This window comes from Nestor notabilis, unplaced genomic scaffold, assembly GCF_000696875.1.
Source record: "Nestor notabilis isolate BGI_N333 unplaced genomic scaffold, ASM69687v1 scaffold22126, whole genome shotgun sequence".
Classification (NCBI taxonomy): Eukaryota; Metazoa; Chordata; class Aves; order Psittaciformes; family Psittacidae; genus Nestor; species Nestor notabilis.
In genome coordinates, this window is record NW_009932694.1 from 7,451 (window position 1) to 22,824 (window position 15,374).

At 46.1% G+C, this 15,374-nt stretch overlaps 1 protein-coding gene across 1 annotated transcript; it reads right to left on the bottom strand.

The window, feature by feature from the left end:
* Positions 1-6,669: 6,669 nt before the first annotated feature.
* Positions 6,670-14,959, bottom strand: NSDHL (NAD(P) dependent steroid dehydrogenase-like). The gene is made up of 7 exons (XM_010016536.1): positions 14,908-14,959; positions 12,487-12,648; positions 11,439-11,585; positions 10,131-10,259; positions 9,389-9,531; positions 7,816-7,918; positions 6,670-7,139 (listed from the first exon to the last, which is right to left on the bottom strand). Exons 1-7 carry the CDS (start codon positions 14,926-14,928, stop codon positions 6,804-6,806), a joined length of 1,041 nt encoding a protein of 346 aa, XP_010014838.1. The 5' UTR covers positions 14,929-14,959; the 3' UTR covers positions 6,670-6,803.
* Positions 14,960-15,374: the final 415 nt, after the last annotated feature.

Below are 15,374 nucleotides of genomic sequence, written 5' to 3' on the forward strand. Positions count from 1 at the left end.
AGGAGGATCACCAAGGGCAACATCATGTCCCTCAGACATTGCACCCTCACCACCCTTTAGCACATGGCAGCCAAACACTGTTTCTACAGCAAGCAGCTCTTCCAGGCGTAGGTGCTGCCAAAGGGCAGCAGGGAAGTGAATATTCCAAGGAGCAGAGAAGTGGATGTTCAAAGGAGCAGGGAAGTGAATGCTCCAAGGACAGCATGAATGTCACAGACCTCTCAGGGTTTCCCAATTAACAGCAAGAGAAGGAAAGAGAGAGAACTTCAAAAGCCTGGAAAGAAGCAGCCTTAAGAACATTGTCTTCAAGGACTGGCAGAACATGGTAAGGGACCTTCTATCTTTCTCCCATGGACTAGGACACCACCAGAGGGTCAGGGACAGAGGATACCATGGGAAATGCAGTATGTATGTATATACAGGTCAGCACACAAGTAAACCACAACTTTGCCTTATTTCCCAGTAAGTACAGTGGAACAGAAACACACTTTCCTTTTCCTTTTTTTTTTCCCTGTAGAAAAGGCTTTCAATAAGCTTTGTTCAGTTGAAAACAGCCACAGCCAACCATGCAGACAGCTTACCTTGAACCGGAGCTGCCGTGTCACCACGGTTCACAGTCCTCCCATTCTGCAAACAGAGCTCAGCAAGAACATCAGTGGTGCTCAGCAGCTTGAGCAGTTCAGGCCAATCAGTCCCAAATAAGCCTTTGTGGGTTTATCCCAATTAAGCTCTTAGATAAACCACTCATTCCAAACTATAGCTGGATGTCACTCACAACAGCAGGCACACAAACCCTGATGGGTGGTGTGTTTCCTCCTAATTACGAGAGCACGTTCAGGTTTTAATGACATGGCATTTCAAACCCACAGCAGTGGCCAGAGGCAGGAGGGGTTTGCCAGCAAGCAGCAGGCCTGGGTGACATCTGAGAGAGCCCCACACCACAGGGCCACCAAAACCACAGCACCACCAGGTACCTCCAGAGCAAAGGCTAAAGGTGATGTCCAGTAAGTCTGCAGGAGAAGTCAGTTCACTTCAGGCACTTAACTGAGACAACCAAGTCAGGAGCATCATCTCTCTCAGCTTCCAGAAGAGGCTTTGGGATAAAGACTTCAAATTTATGTTCAGCCTGGAGAAGAGAAGGCTTCTTAAGGGGAGCCCTTAGAGCAGCTTCAGTGCCTAAAGAGGCTACAGGAAACGTGGAGAGGAGCTTTGGACAAGGGGTGTAGGGACAGGACAAGGGGAATGGCTTTAACCTGCCAGAGGGGAGATTGAGATGAGCTCTGAGGCAGAAGCTCTTCCCTGGGAGGGTGCTGAGGCGCTGGCACAGGGTGCCCAGAGAAGCTGTGGCTGCCCCATCCCTGGCAGTGTTCAAGGGCAGGTTGGACACAGGGGCTTGGAGCAACCTGCTCTAGTGGAAGGTATCCCTGCCCATGGCAGGGGTTGGAGCTGGAGGAGCTTTAAGGTCCCTCCCAACCCAAACCAGTCTGGAATTCTGTGAATCCATTCAATACACAGTGTGTATGTAGGTGTGTGTGTACAGGAGTGAAACTGGGTATTTCTGCTACACTCCGATACTACTCTGAAGTTAGCAAAACTGTAACTTACACTGCAAGAAGTGGCAGCTTTTCCCAGCTAGCAGCTACAGGTTAAACAGTGACAAATTCACAATGCTCTGGGAGAAAGCCACCAAACTCAGCCTCACAGGTAAGACCAGCCTCATCTGGAGACAGCACAGCAAACCTGCACACCGCTGGAGCAGACCTTGACCTCCTCAGTCCAGGAGCAGAATCCAAGAGGGGCATTTGTTTCCTCTGTACCAAGTTAAAACCAAGAGAGTTTGCCTTGAACTCCCCCTGCACATCTGGGCTCCTGCCCCTGGTATGAACCTGGAGTATCTGACTTCACCAGGAAATGGATTCTCCCTGGATCTCGTTCACAAGAAAACCACCAAGCACCTCATGAAGCTGTTTCACCATCAGAGCTGCTTGATGCTTGTTTCACTACTGTTTGTCTGCCTCTTACATTCTTAATGCACTGCAAAGCAGATCATTTGGGATCAGTGAGACATGAGAATTGCATCACACGAGGAAGCTGCAGCCACAGAAACCACTCACAGGCTGGAGAGAAGGTGGAACAGCAAAAGGCTTAAAGGACTCTGTTTAGGCACACAAATAAATAATTTAAAGATGAAACAGAAGTGACTTCACCACAGTGTAAGAGAACTGCCCAGGAGAGATCATGGCAAGTACGAAGGGTACTTGCACCAAGAAATAAACAGAAAAATTGAGCACTGAGCTGCAAACCAGACACTTGCCAACAAGAGTTTTTCTGTTTGGGGTTTGTTTGGAAGAGCTGCGGGCACTGAACACCGCATTCAACAAAGGAACTCTAAACTCCTTAGAGTCCAGAGGGGATCCCTCAGCCCAGCAGAAGCAGGTCAGGCTGGCTGTGAGCTGCAGTCATGCCTGTACTGTAGCCTGTTCTTGCTGGGTCACTTTCTGCTCTGAGCCCCCTTCTGCCATGGACACACTGCAACCCCTTCCAGAGCAGCCCATATAAAACCAGCTTGTGTAACTCTGCAGCTACGTTCCTCTCCAGGGGTGCAGTGCACATACCTTTACAAACAGTGATGTCTGTGAGGTAGGAACCTGCTCAACTCAGGCAGCCAATGTCAGGGAAGGTGGTTGTACCGAGGAGCACAGCAATTCTTGTCATTCCTACCACAGCAGTGGAGCCAGAGGCACAGTCTCCCTGACAGGCTTGAATTCAGTTATCACAGTATATCCTTATATTTTTGTTACTATCTTCTAGTCATGAGAAGTTGGTCACCACCCTCCAGAGCACTGAGCTCCACTGGAACATTCCCTGTTTGTTCCATAACCCTTTCTCGTGTGTAACTTTGTCCCCCATCCTTGTGCTGAAGGGGGAAGAAAGGTGACTATCCCAGCAATGCTGTGGGCCTTTGCCAAGGTGACAGAAAACCAAAGCTTCAGTAGCAACTGAGCAGAGCCCTGATGAGTAGAAGGGTGTAAAACCACTACACCCATTTGTTACAAGGGAATCAAACTGGTTTTTCATGAGGTGTCATTACAAAGCACTGCCAAAACGCCAGACCTCACCTTTCTAATAGCAGGTAGCAGAACAGAATCGTAGATCCTGGACTATTTAGTGCTAGAATACACTAATATCACCCATGGTCATGAAGACACACCTGCACAGGAGGTCAGGAGCTCTCAGCACTGAGACAAAACCAGCTTGTCAGCAGAGGCAGGGCAGAAGAGCAGCCACGGCTCAGTGTCAGGCTGATGGCATTTCTAAGGCAGGAAAGCAACATGTGCAATCAGGTAACAGGAACACCACAAACATGCCCTGCTGCAAGCAGGGAGATGCTTATTTATTTCTCATCACCAGCTCAGCAAGCTTCCTCCAGGCTCCCAGGCAAACAACTTGCTTTCCTTCTCCCATAATAAGCACCAAGTTGCACCATCACTTACATCTGTGGAGCTGGCACTTGCCAAAGGCTTGCACAAGCCTTAGTGAAACTCAGGAAACGGAGCAGGGCCCAGCCCACTCGTGCCATGTTTGGCTCTGCAGTGCTAAAGGGTGTGGAAGCTCCTGCTGGTGCTTGGGGATCACCAGCATCAGCACATCCGAGTAACCTACGTGAGGATCTACTGAGCCAAAAGGGCCCTTCCACAGCTTCACAGCACGCTGTGTTTGAGCACTGCTGTGCAGCACAGTCATGCTGCAAGTCACTGGAGATACTGAGCTTCCACAGTGTAACAACACACACACAGGTTTGTGTTGGAAGGGCCTTTAAAGCTCATCCAGTTCCAACCGGGACACCGTCCACTAGAGCAGACTGGACAAGGCCCCATCCAACCTGGCTTTTCTCCTCCACCTGAAACCACACCTCAGGCCTGACTTAAGTCAGTCTCTGTGTAAGGGGGGATACGGGCTTCTTGGTTACCTTAACTCCACCTAAAAAAGCACTTTTTATTCCTCTCTTCCCTTTCTCTATAGTAAGCAACAGAAGATATCTCCTTTATCTCTCCCACTGCTTGTCAAACCAAAACCAGTCTCAGGTCAGCAAAACTAGGAGCTGCAGCAAGAAGCAGCCAGGAAAGCAAAGTGAAAGATAAGAAGTTTGACAAGAGCACTATAGGAAAGTCTTTGAAGTCTTCAGCAGCTCCTGCTGAGCACTACTAAGAACAGACTGCATCTGCCCCTAGATATTTGGAAGGAGATGCTGATAATGGCAGTTTTGCTCAGCAGCTCCTGCTCACTTGCTTACTGACACACACACAATACAGGTTGTGAAGAGGTGGCAGGATGAATAAATCACAGGCAGGAAAGCACAGAAAGATCTCCTTGGCTTGCCCAGAAAACACAAGATGGGACTTATGCAGGTGCTTATTAGGATGAGAAAATGAGTTGAGAGGAGGAGGCTTGATCAGGGATAGGGGAGGGTATGGATAAGGCAAGGTTCCTTCTCTGTTGTGGCCAGGGAGTACGGGCAGAGCACAGTCAGGCTCCACCACAGCAACAAGGCCTGTTTACTCCTGGTTTGGAAAACAGAAGCCAGTGAGCCTGCCAGAAGAAATTCTGGGAACTGACCTAATTACATAGGGAGTACCAAGTCAACCCGACTTCAGCATGATGCAATTCCCCTTCCCATGCCCAGCTCTGGGAACTGCTCACCCCCATGCAAGCAAAACCTCTGGTTTACCCTTCTTGGATGAACCAGACACATGAGGGAAAACATGGTGCTGCTGCTGCTGCTTCGTACCAGCAGACTTGCCCTTCCAGTGCCTCCTGTTTCTGTGGCACCTTCTGGTGCCTTCACCTCTTCCCTTGACAGTCCTCCAAAGACCAGGGGAGATGAGTAACCCGCCACCGAACTGTGTCCAAGGACTCATGGAAGCTGTAAGGCAGATCTAGCTGGGAAATGCCACCTAGAGGCCAGAATGTGCTTTTACCTGTTTTTATACATCCCACTCCGGGCAGTGGTGGTGGTTGCTCCTTTCACATCAGCACAATCCTCTTCTCTCATCACCTCTGTGTGAGGGCAGAGTTGTCCCTGCTCCGCAGACAAGGAGCTGAAATTCTCTGCTGTGCACCACGAGCCCCAAGAACTCTCTTTCTATGTCACTCTCTGTACATAGCCGGGGCACTGGTACACTCAGAGAACCACTGAGGGAAGAAAGTGTCCTTCCATTGACACCGAATTTGTGCTGGCACATGGATGGATCACAGAGGTTCACCCAGCTCAGGTCTTTGAAAGCAGCAGCTGTGTCCCACTGAAATGGAATGTGGGATGGCACAAGCAGAATCCAGAAAACCTAGCAACCACAGGGCTTGTTCTCTGCACTCCAGAATTCAAGCTTTAACTATCTAAACTTGGATGGAGGGGAAAGAACAAAGAAAATGCCAAAGTGGGTGACCAGTGCAGACCAGAACTGTGTGAACTGGCCCAAGCAAGTGGCTGGAATTCACTTCAGGATCACAGATCCAGCAAGGCAAAGGTTGGTAAGACTGGTTACCTGTTAAAGCACCAGGTAAGTGTCCAGAAGCAAAACAGCCCAACATAAAACTCTCCAGAGAACAGCCAGAAGTTAAAATACATCTGATTTTTGAGGACACCAGCAGCATATCGAGCTCCCAGCTGAGGTTAAGGCTCATTGAGTGATGCACTTCCCATACTTCTGAAATCTGAAACACCCACACTCCTGGGGAGACAGAACTGGCACAAAGGCAAGTTCCAACTCTAACCTAGACTCTTCATTTAAAAACAAAACTGAAGCACTTAGAAAGATTATAGGGTGAAGTACACTTAATATACATGTCAAACTAAACAGCTCAGTGAACACAGTATTATGAGAACCATTTTCTTGTGGAAAAGAGGTTCTTTTGATATACTAAGTGGTCAAAGCAACAAACCCCACCATTACCAGCAATAGCACGTCAGACAATGGGAGAGCTTGGTGCAGGAGGACCTTCCACCCAACGCAGCTCTTGTGGGAAGCAAGTGAGTGATGGTACAATAGTGCAAGCTGACTGATGACAGCCCCAGCAAAGACTTCTCCCCCCTCCAAAGGGAATGACTGAAATCCTATCTGTGCAGAGATGATCAGAATGGGATCTGCCCTTTCAAAGATGGAACACAAAATTAGGAATTGATCTCTTCTTGATTTATTTGGGTTCTTTTTGGATAGAAATAGGCTCCTGCAGAAAGAAAGGCAAATGCTTCCTTACAAAGACAAGCCTCACATGCCCTTTCTCAGGTTTCCTCATGATATCTTAGTAAGAAGTCAAATCACCCACCAGCCATGGAGGGAATAACAAAATCAGCTTCAATGATTCAAGAGACGGTGGCAGGACTCCTTTCTGGCAGCCTCCCTTTCACTGCTCTTGTATAGGAAAAAGCCAACCATGGAGGAACCAGCAGTGAGAAGTATTTCATTGAGAAGAGGTGGCTGTGATCACCAGAGCAACAAAACAGAGGACAAGGGTGGAGAGAGGAATGCTGATGTGCTGGGTTCGGATTGAAGAGGGCACAGCAGGGTGTTTATTCATAGTCCACACGGTTCAGAAAAACAAGTCACATCAAAGAAGAACTGTTAGCACAGCTCCTACAGGAGCTTTCATTTCAACCCAGATAAAGCCATCTTGATAATAGTGATAGAGAGGAGAGACTTCTCTGGACTCTGTTCCAGAGAATTAGTGAGATTTGGCTCATTGTTCATGTCAAGATTTCAAAGCAATTCTGAAAATCAAGTAGAAAAGAATCCCTGTTGGACTCCTCAGGCCTTGGCCCGGCGTAGATGGGGATAGCTCTGCAGAGTCCTCTCTATTGCTTCATCCAGGCTCACCACTGGTGTGTAGCCCATGGCTCTTTTAGCCCGCTCACAGCTGTAGTAGTGGAAGGTTCCAGCTAAAGCCACCCGCATAGGGGTGAATGTGGCCTTGATGGTGACCAGTGGACTCAGCAGCCACAGCACCAGAGACAGGACCAGGGCCAGGTAATACGCCAGCCAGTAGGGAATGTGGTACTTGGGAGCATCGTAGTTCAAGCCAGTCAAGATACGGGACATGAAAGCCCAGAAAGGAATTGGTTCATCATTTGTGATATGAAATGCCTGGAAGAGAGGAAGACAAAAAGCCAGGTGATAAAATCACTGTGGTTTTCACAAACTGGTCTCTGTAATGGCTCATCTCACATTCGTGCTGAGGGGAGCAGACATCCCTGACTAAACTGAGACCATGAGGAACTGCTTTGTGCTGACCACCTCTGTCTGGAAAGTGATGAACCCCTCCTTGGCTAAGGAAGGCAGCTACTGCTGATGCTCCAGAGGTCAGGATCACTTGTAAACAGTCCAACTGAATGACTTAGCACAATAGAAACACATTACAATACATACACCAGAGCATGGCAGTGCCATGGAGATCTAGAAGAGTTTCTCCTGCTTTGAACTCCATTGTAAAAGCTAAATAACTATGTTTCTCATGCACACATCTTAGCTGCCCACAATTCTGCCTGGATTTCCTTTCACAAGGAGTTTTATAGCATGAAATAAAAGTATAGTCCTACATCTTAGCCCACGTGGTTGCACGCAATGGTCAACACATGGACAACCATTCATTATAGCCACAGACAGAAAAACCCTGACCCATTTGTGTGCTGTCTGCACTCATCTCCACAATAGAGGTTCAGGACAAACAGCAGCATGAATTACAGAGCAGACACACAAAGCCAAGCAGGGCCCACAGATGAAGGCTGTCTGAGGGACACCCACTCCCCAGGTCCTTCCTTACCTTCCCACACAGGGCAGAGCCTTTCTGAAGATTTTCTGCGGCCAGGATGTGTCCATGGACCACATTTTCCACATAGGTGAAATCTACCAAGTTCTTTCCATCCCTGCGCAGACAAAGGGAAGAAGTTCAGCCCTGAGGCAAGTTAGGCTGAAAGTCTGCTAAAGGAAGGACTTCCCCACAAGGTATATTTATTCCACATTTCCTCTTCTCCCACTCTCTTATGCTGCAACTTCAGGCTATACTGTGTCAGAGAGATGAAATCACTACATATGATTTTAGAGACAGAGGAAAGGCTGTTACTGGCTCAGCTCGTCTCCAACTTTACATTCCTGTAACAGTACCAGTTCTAAACCTCACAAGTTAACCAGGTTTTTAGGTGCTGCAGATCCTACAGGGTCAGAGTGATTCACAGAAGCAGAACAAATAGAGAGCAGAGAACAGAAACCAGCACAGAGAGAGTCACTTAAGGACAAGCTTTCAATTATGAATTTCTTGGCTCAGGAAGTTCTCACTCACTCCCTCAATGAGCCAACTTCAGCCCTGGATGAAACAGATTTAACCCACTGTGTTTCTAGCCAGGTACAGAAAGTGAATCTGCACATCACATTCAAGAGCTCAGCTAAACCAAACCAACAGTTTGTTACAAAACCATCACCACACTCATTTGGCCATAAACCAGTATTGCTGCAATCCAGCATTCTGAGAAAGAGTGATTTTCATTTCCTGCATTCATCGATGAATAACTTTTACTTGCTTTCTTGGAAGGGATGTTCAGGCTGTAGCGGTAGGAAAACTCAGATGGGGAATGCAGGTTTGAGCTGGAGGAGGATGCAGACTTGCACTAAGTGGAAGCCTTGAGTTTGGGTAGGTTTGCTGCTCACAGAGCAGCCAGAGAGATCAGTTCAGGAGTGAACTGTGAGGAAGAACGAGAACCAAACCACCCCCAGAACCCAACATCAAAACCCACACAACCCTATTCCCTTCCTTTCACCCCAAGCACATATACACACAAACCACCTCCTTTCATGTATTACAAGTCTATTATAGATTAAAGAGCATATTTCTTCTCAAGAACATAATACAATCAATAAAAATATCCTCAGTAGTAGCCTGAATTATTTCTTGCTCTAAACTTTCAGCTAGAAGCTCTGCTGGGCTCAGTAACAAGGCAAATACCTTTGATCTTACAATCAGAAGTATTCAAACACTGCCTTAGAGGCCTTTTAATTGCTACCAGAAGTGTGTATTAATTATCAGCAACTACTCTGAGCTCTCTCATAGTTAACAGGGCAGCTCTTTAGACCATGTAAAGACAGCTCGAGCTACATCAGCTCTCCCCACTGATAGCCTTTTTGCACTATGAACGCTTACCTGAGTGCAGCAGTCCCTGACATAGGACTGTTTAAAAGAGAATTCTGGATCACAAGTGATAAATCAAACCTCCCCATACTCCTTTCCATGCCAGAACAGCAGCTTTAATTTAATAGCAGCCTTAATATTATTCCTTTCCAAAAGGGCTTTGTAGGTTAAGCATGTTTTAACAAATGCGATTAAAGGACTGAGCCTTCCTCACCCAATGATGAACTTCATCTTGCCACTCTTAGCTGCTTCAATGAGGATGGGAACCAGCTGAGGGTCTCTAGGACCAAATATCCCATGGGGACGAATAGCAATAGTGAAGAAGTTGTTGTCTGGGTCATTTGCACTGAGCACTTCCTGTAATCAGGAGAGAGGCTGGGAAGAAAAATACAGCTTCATATGTTCCCAGATCATCACTAAGGGATGGGTGGTCCCCATCTCCTTGAAAAGGCATTAGTGGAAGAAACAGTTCATCCATCTCTTTACAAATGATCCTGCCTTTCTTCTCCCACTTCTCTTGAATGAGAAAAACAGGCAAAAATCTGTTCTCATTATTGAGCACTTCATGAATCGACAGACAAAGGAAGGGGACTCCCCATCTCTCTCATTTAACATCACAGAAACCAGCGGAGCTTTGAAAGTTCCTTCACTCCACTGGAGAAAAGAAGGACACTGAGCAATTCCATCTCTCTCTCATCCATCAACAGATGATTTCCATCACAGGCCACCTCAACCCGATTTGGGAGGGGTGTGATCCCACCTTCCTGCAGCACCAAGTGCTAAGCACATTTAAGCCAGGCATCTCTGCAGATGATTTCATTCTACTGGGAGTTTCCAGTATTAAACACTAATACTTTCAGTGTTTCACCCCAAAGATGTGATTACTACTTTTAGAAGGGCAGTTTCAAGCATTGGTCAAGCATTCAAAAACAGTGTTGTCCATATGATGACAATACCTTCTCCTGGAGGATCTTTGTCTCTGTGTAATAGTCAATGGGGTTTTTTGCATATGGGAGATCTTCTGACCCATTTTTTATGTCTGTGCCTTCAAAAACGACACTGGCACTGCTGGTTAACACCAGCCTCTGCAAAGATGCAAAAGAAAACAATTGTTTAAAGCCCAATAGAAAAGAGTCCTTATTTACAAAGGCTGAGTGAAGACAGTAAGGATGTTTAATCAACTGAGATAAACCAAGTGTAGAAGAACACGGACTTGCAGGAGGTGATCTGAAACTGCAGGTAAGAAAACTCCCACTCTTTCAATTGAATTATTTAGTGCTACCCAAAGGAGATTGAAACATTTCAACCAACATCCAAGGCCAAACATGTCAGGAAAATCAGAGCACCCACTTGGCACATTTCAGCCCTTAACACACAATGAGTGCTTTTAAGATATATTCACTCATCTTGATGATAACAGTATCAGAGAGATTAAACCAGAAACGAATTCTTATCTTGGATGTTTTCGTACACTTGTGGATCCAAAACAGGAAGTCAGTGGTGTCTTGGAGTAATCAGAAACATGGAGGTTTAAACAAGATCTACATTGTAATAGAAAGAAGACCAGATGCACAAAGTTCCAACAGGATGGAACTCCTTGCTCTGACAGAATCCAGACTAAGCCTGAAGGAAAACACCACATGGCCCATTTCCTACAACAGCTTATTACATGAAGGGAGAAACCACCCCAGCAAATAACAAGTTGTGGGCTGGGAGGCCTCAGTGATAGACACCAGTTAATTGGAGACATCAACACTGCTGCATTTGTGCTGGTTTCCTCTGGCTCTTTCTTTTGTGGGCAAATGACTTTCCAAACCAAATCACACTGAGTTTATGGCACAAGTGTGTTCCTTCTCATTATATGGTAAAGAATTCATACAGGTAATAGATACCATGAACACTTCCACTGCTGGAAAAGCCCTCATTAGAACCATCCCCTTATTACAGCACAAAAGAACACACCTGTGGGTGATCTCCCATGGGTGATTCCCAGACATCTGGTAGGACAAATATTAATGGATGCTTTTCCTGCAGTCAGGAAGATTGCCATAAGTGGGTTCTCTGTGGCAAACATGGCCTGAGCTTACATCAGACACCAAGCAGGAGACCAACTGAGTCTCTTCTAATTTTCACAGAACAAGTAAATATTTGCCATCTCAGACACTTCTGTCCCTCTCACAAACTAGACTGGAACTGGTCCATGCCGCAACTGTTATAAAGTCATACCAGCACCTCATGGTCTCTATGTGCTTTTCTTCCCTTACCTGCACTCCAGCTTCTTTGCAAGCTTCAATGACAGCTTTGGTTCCCATAAAGTTCACCTTATAAAACAGTTCCCTGTTGTCACTTGAAGGTGCTGGCGACGCGCAGTGAAATGCCACTGACACACCTTGTAGAGCTGGGAGCAAAGCCTGGAGGAGACATCACATGAGACAGCAGTGAAGCAACAGCAGCACCACTCAGGGGAAATAGAAACAGCGAGGAAGTAAACCACAGATCTTTTTCTTATGGAAACAAAACCACTAAATTTCAAGTCATGTCCCCTCCATAAAGGAGAGCAGCTGTAACAGGATTAGCATCCAGGATCTTCACCATGTCCTCTCCTTCTCGCTAGGCAAAACCATACCACATCTTTCCTTCCCAGGGAAGAACCTGGGAATTTTCTAAGACCTAGAGACTACCTTGATTTAACCACCTGCAGTAGCCTCAGTGCAGGTACGAGACTCCAAATTACCTAGAGATAGGAGTTAGAAAACCCAGCAAGCAGCAGGTTTAGCAGCACCAGTACCCCATGGCACTGTCTGCACTGGAGATGACTGGCACAGAGCTCAGAGCCATGGTCCTTTACCCTGCTGGGGAGATGCCTGTTCACATCACATACAAATGTTTTGCCAAGGCTCATACATGGCTGAGCTAATGCAGGAGGTCTCAGCTGACTGCTACGAGTGCTGCATTCTGCTGTTTTCATGCAGCTGGGGTTAGCCAGGAGAGCACCCACACACCACTACCAACAGGGACTGTAATTACAGTGTGTCTAAGCTAACACTAATGCAAATTAGATACGCAAACAAGTTCTGTTCAGCTTCAAGCAGACATCAGGTAAATTCCTTTAAATGCTCTAGATGAAGGTTTGAAAACTGCTTTGGCTACTGGCTTCACAGGGCACAGCTGGGGGCCATATCCACACACCCTTTACAGCCTGTGCAATGCCTTCAGGTGTTGTGGTGCCTCAGGCAAGGCCCAGAAAGCTGCCCAAGGGAACATTTATTTAAACAGACATCCCTTCTCTCTGCTCATATCATTAGTCTGTACCTCTTTGTCACAGAGGTCTCCCAGGAAGAACTGCACTCTGTCATTGTCAAACCTCTTCTGAATATCAAACACGTTGACTGCATAACCCTTCTCCAGGAGCTGCTCCACCATGTGCTGGCCTAAGAACCCAGACCCGCCGATCACGGTACATTTCTTACCAGCCTGTGGAGACAGGGAGAAAAGCACCTTAACATGCAGACATACACCAAAGCGCACAAGTAAACAGCTCTGAGATCTTAATGTGCTGGAATTTTGCACTAATCAGTGTGTAGTTTAACTGTAGCCGTCTATACTTAGACATTAAAAGACTCTTCAATCAGTCTGTGCTGTCCAGACACACTAACAGTCCACATAGCTCACACGCTGGTACTTTGACAGGATTCTGCCTTATAACCAAGTGGCTCCCATAGTAGGGAAGAAAAAGAGGAATGGCTCCCACAAACTCTGCCCTGTGGCAAAGCAAACAGAACCTGCTTCAGCCACATGGCACAGATAATTCAAGAACACCAAAACTGTCACCATCAGCAAGGACAAAACCATTTTCAGACCATGTGAAACTTAAGTTTCTCCAAGCCAAAAAAGCAAACAGGTCAAGGCAAGGATTGTCCTTTTCAGTCAGCCATTGGTTCTTCCTTTTTTTTTTTTTAAGCTTGTTCAAATCCACAGCTAGAGTCACTAATAGATTCCAGTCTGGTCACTCATGTAACCAGACTAAGACCTCACCACCAACACAGAACATGCAAGCAATGAGTCTGAGGAAGCTTTCATACAAAGAATGCTCCGTTCAGGTTGGAAATAGGTTTGCTCCTTATTGTTGCTACACAAAACCCCACCTCTGCAGTTACACTACTGAGCTGAAGGGTATTTTAACCCAGCGAGACCACACAAAAAAACCAGTTATTCAGAAGTTTTCAAAGTGCTACATTCTTAAGCAAAGGTTCTGCAAAGTGTCAATTACCCACAGCAGAAATTAGAGGAGCTCAGCACTGCTGCTCAGTCACATTAAAGCATAACCAGTTATTTAGAATGGTGCATGCAAAGCACAATATGATTCAAATCATTAAAATAAAGCTCTAACGGGTTGGCCCAGCAGTCTGTGTGGGTTTGATAGTTATAAGAGAACAGACAGAGAAAGAATATGTGAGCCTAAGAACCCTCTGCAGCTCACTCTTCCACTACAACACTTTTGCACATGCTTTGCTTGTCAGCTCTGATTCTCTAAACTCAGTCACATCTGCAGTGCCCTCCCCGTCAGCATTTGCAGCCTCTTCAAAGGCAGTCACTCCATTCCATCAGTATTCCTGCTTGCCTCCCCACATCCTTTCTTCTAAAGCCTCTTCCAACCCAAACCACTCCCGATTCTATGATTCCAGCTCATTCTTCATCAACTGAGAGCACCTGAGCTGTGCATCCCGCTTGGATGTGCTGAACCATGTTCTACAGCGGCAGAACAACGCCCTCTAGCCCTAACCATCAGAATCATCCTCTGCCAGCAGGGATGAGACACTCCAGGTTCTTCTGAATCTCCACTCGCCCAGCTATCCTGGCAGTATTCTAACTGGTGATGAGCAGCAGAGTATTTAAATAACCTTTGGTGCACATTTAAGATACACAATCTAGTGCAACACCTCTTGGGAAAGGACTAACTGAACCAACTCGATGACCAGAATCAGTGTAGCTGCAGCTAACGGGGCTGCACCTGGATTCATCAGCAGGTGGAAAGCCAGGCTACACATGGTTGTATTGATTTTAGGATATGAATTACTACCTATCTAGTGTTGTTCTATGAAGATACAAGCTTGTTCACACTCTACCATGATACCACATTAGGTTTTCTGTTTGTTTCCTGAATATCTGAGATTCATTGGTCCCCCATAAGCTTCACATGGATTAATAAGAAAATAGTTCAGAAAGTAGAAAGTTATCTACAAACAAGAGCCACAGGTATTGCAACACAACAGCTGAGTAAGTTGTACTCCTAAGAGCAATGTCCAGACACCTTTCTGAACTAAGCAAAATGTTATTCTTTCCATGTTCTAAGCTCCTGTACTCAATGCAGTTACCATAGAAAGAGATTACAATGGGAGGTAGATCTCAGGGACCTCAGCTGGGCCTTTATAACAAGGAATACGTTATAAAACATGTAGAAATGCTCCTGGAGTAACTAAACCTCCAGCCCAATTGATCTGGCACTGACAAAGCCACTGGTGTACTTGGGGGGCTGGAGCATTCCTGGATCTCTTTGGAACTAAGAACAGCAAATGATTCCTTAGAAAAATCCCATTTTTCCTGCCAGAATCTCCAGAGTTGGTGTTAATGCAGGAACAGTCTCATGTCTTCCCTTGTAACACTCAGAAGTACCTATGAAAAGGTTTCTGCAAGACCAATCTTCATAAAGCACCATTTAAACCCTGAACTCACCGATCTGAGGCGTGTGGCCATTTCTCAGGTGATTCCCTCTCGACCTGGTTCCTTTAAAGAAGGAAAGGATTATTGCATTCACAATACCTTTTAACACATTTCCAGTTATAGAAATCAAGGTTTGAAGCCATTACACTAAAACAGAAGCATGAAAACAGGTAATTCTCCCTACCCAGCTGAACAAAATAAGCAGTACAAGAGTAACAATGACCTCAAGCAGCTTTCTCAAAGGCATAATTTGAATATCATAAAATCCCTTTGATAACAAAGGCACCATCTTATTTTAAATGCTAGTGTTAGCTTCACAGACTTCCTTTAAGTCTTAACGTTTACACCTCAACCAACACGAACACAACTTCGGCATCGTCCTCTTCAAACGTACAGTTGTTCAAGGGTGCCAGGACAACAAAACAAGCTGGAGTTCAAGCATTTCAGCAGCACCAAGCACAACACAGCCAGCTTCTCCC

Coding starts and splice junctions, on each gene's coding strand:
- NSDHL (XM_010016536.1), bottom strand. CDS start 14,928: ATGGCCACACGCCTCAGATCG. Junction 10,260..11,438: donor GCAAAGAAGCTGGAGTGCAG/GTAAGGGAAGAA, acceptor GCATCTTTGCAG/AGGCTGGTGTTAACCAGCAG. Junction 7,140..7,815: donor GCTCTGCCCTGTGTGGGAAG/GTAAGGAAGGAC, acceptor CCTCTCTTCCAG/GCATTTCATATCACAAATGA.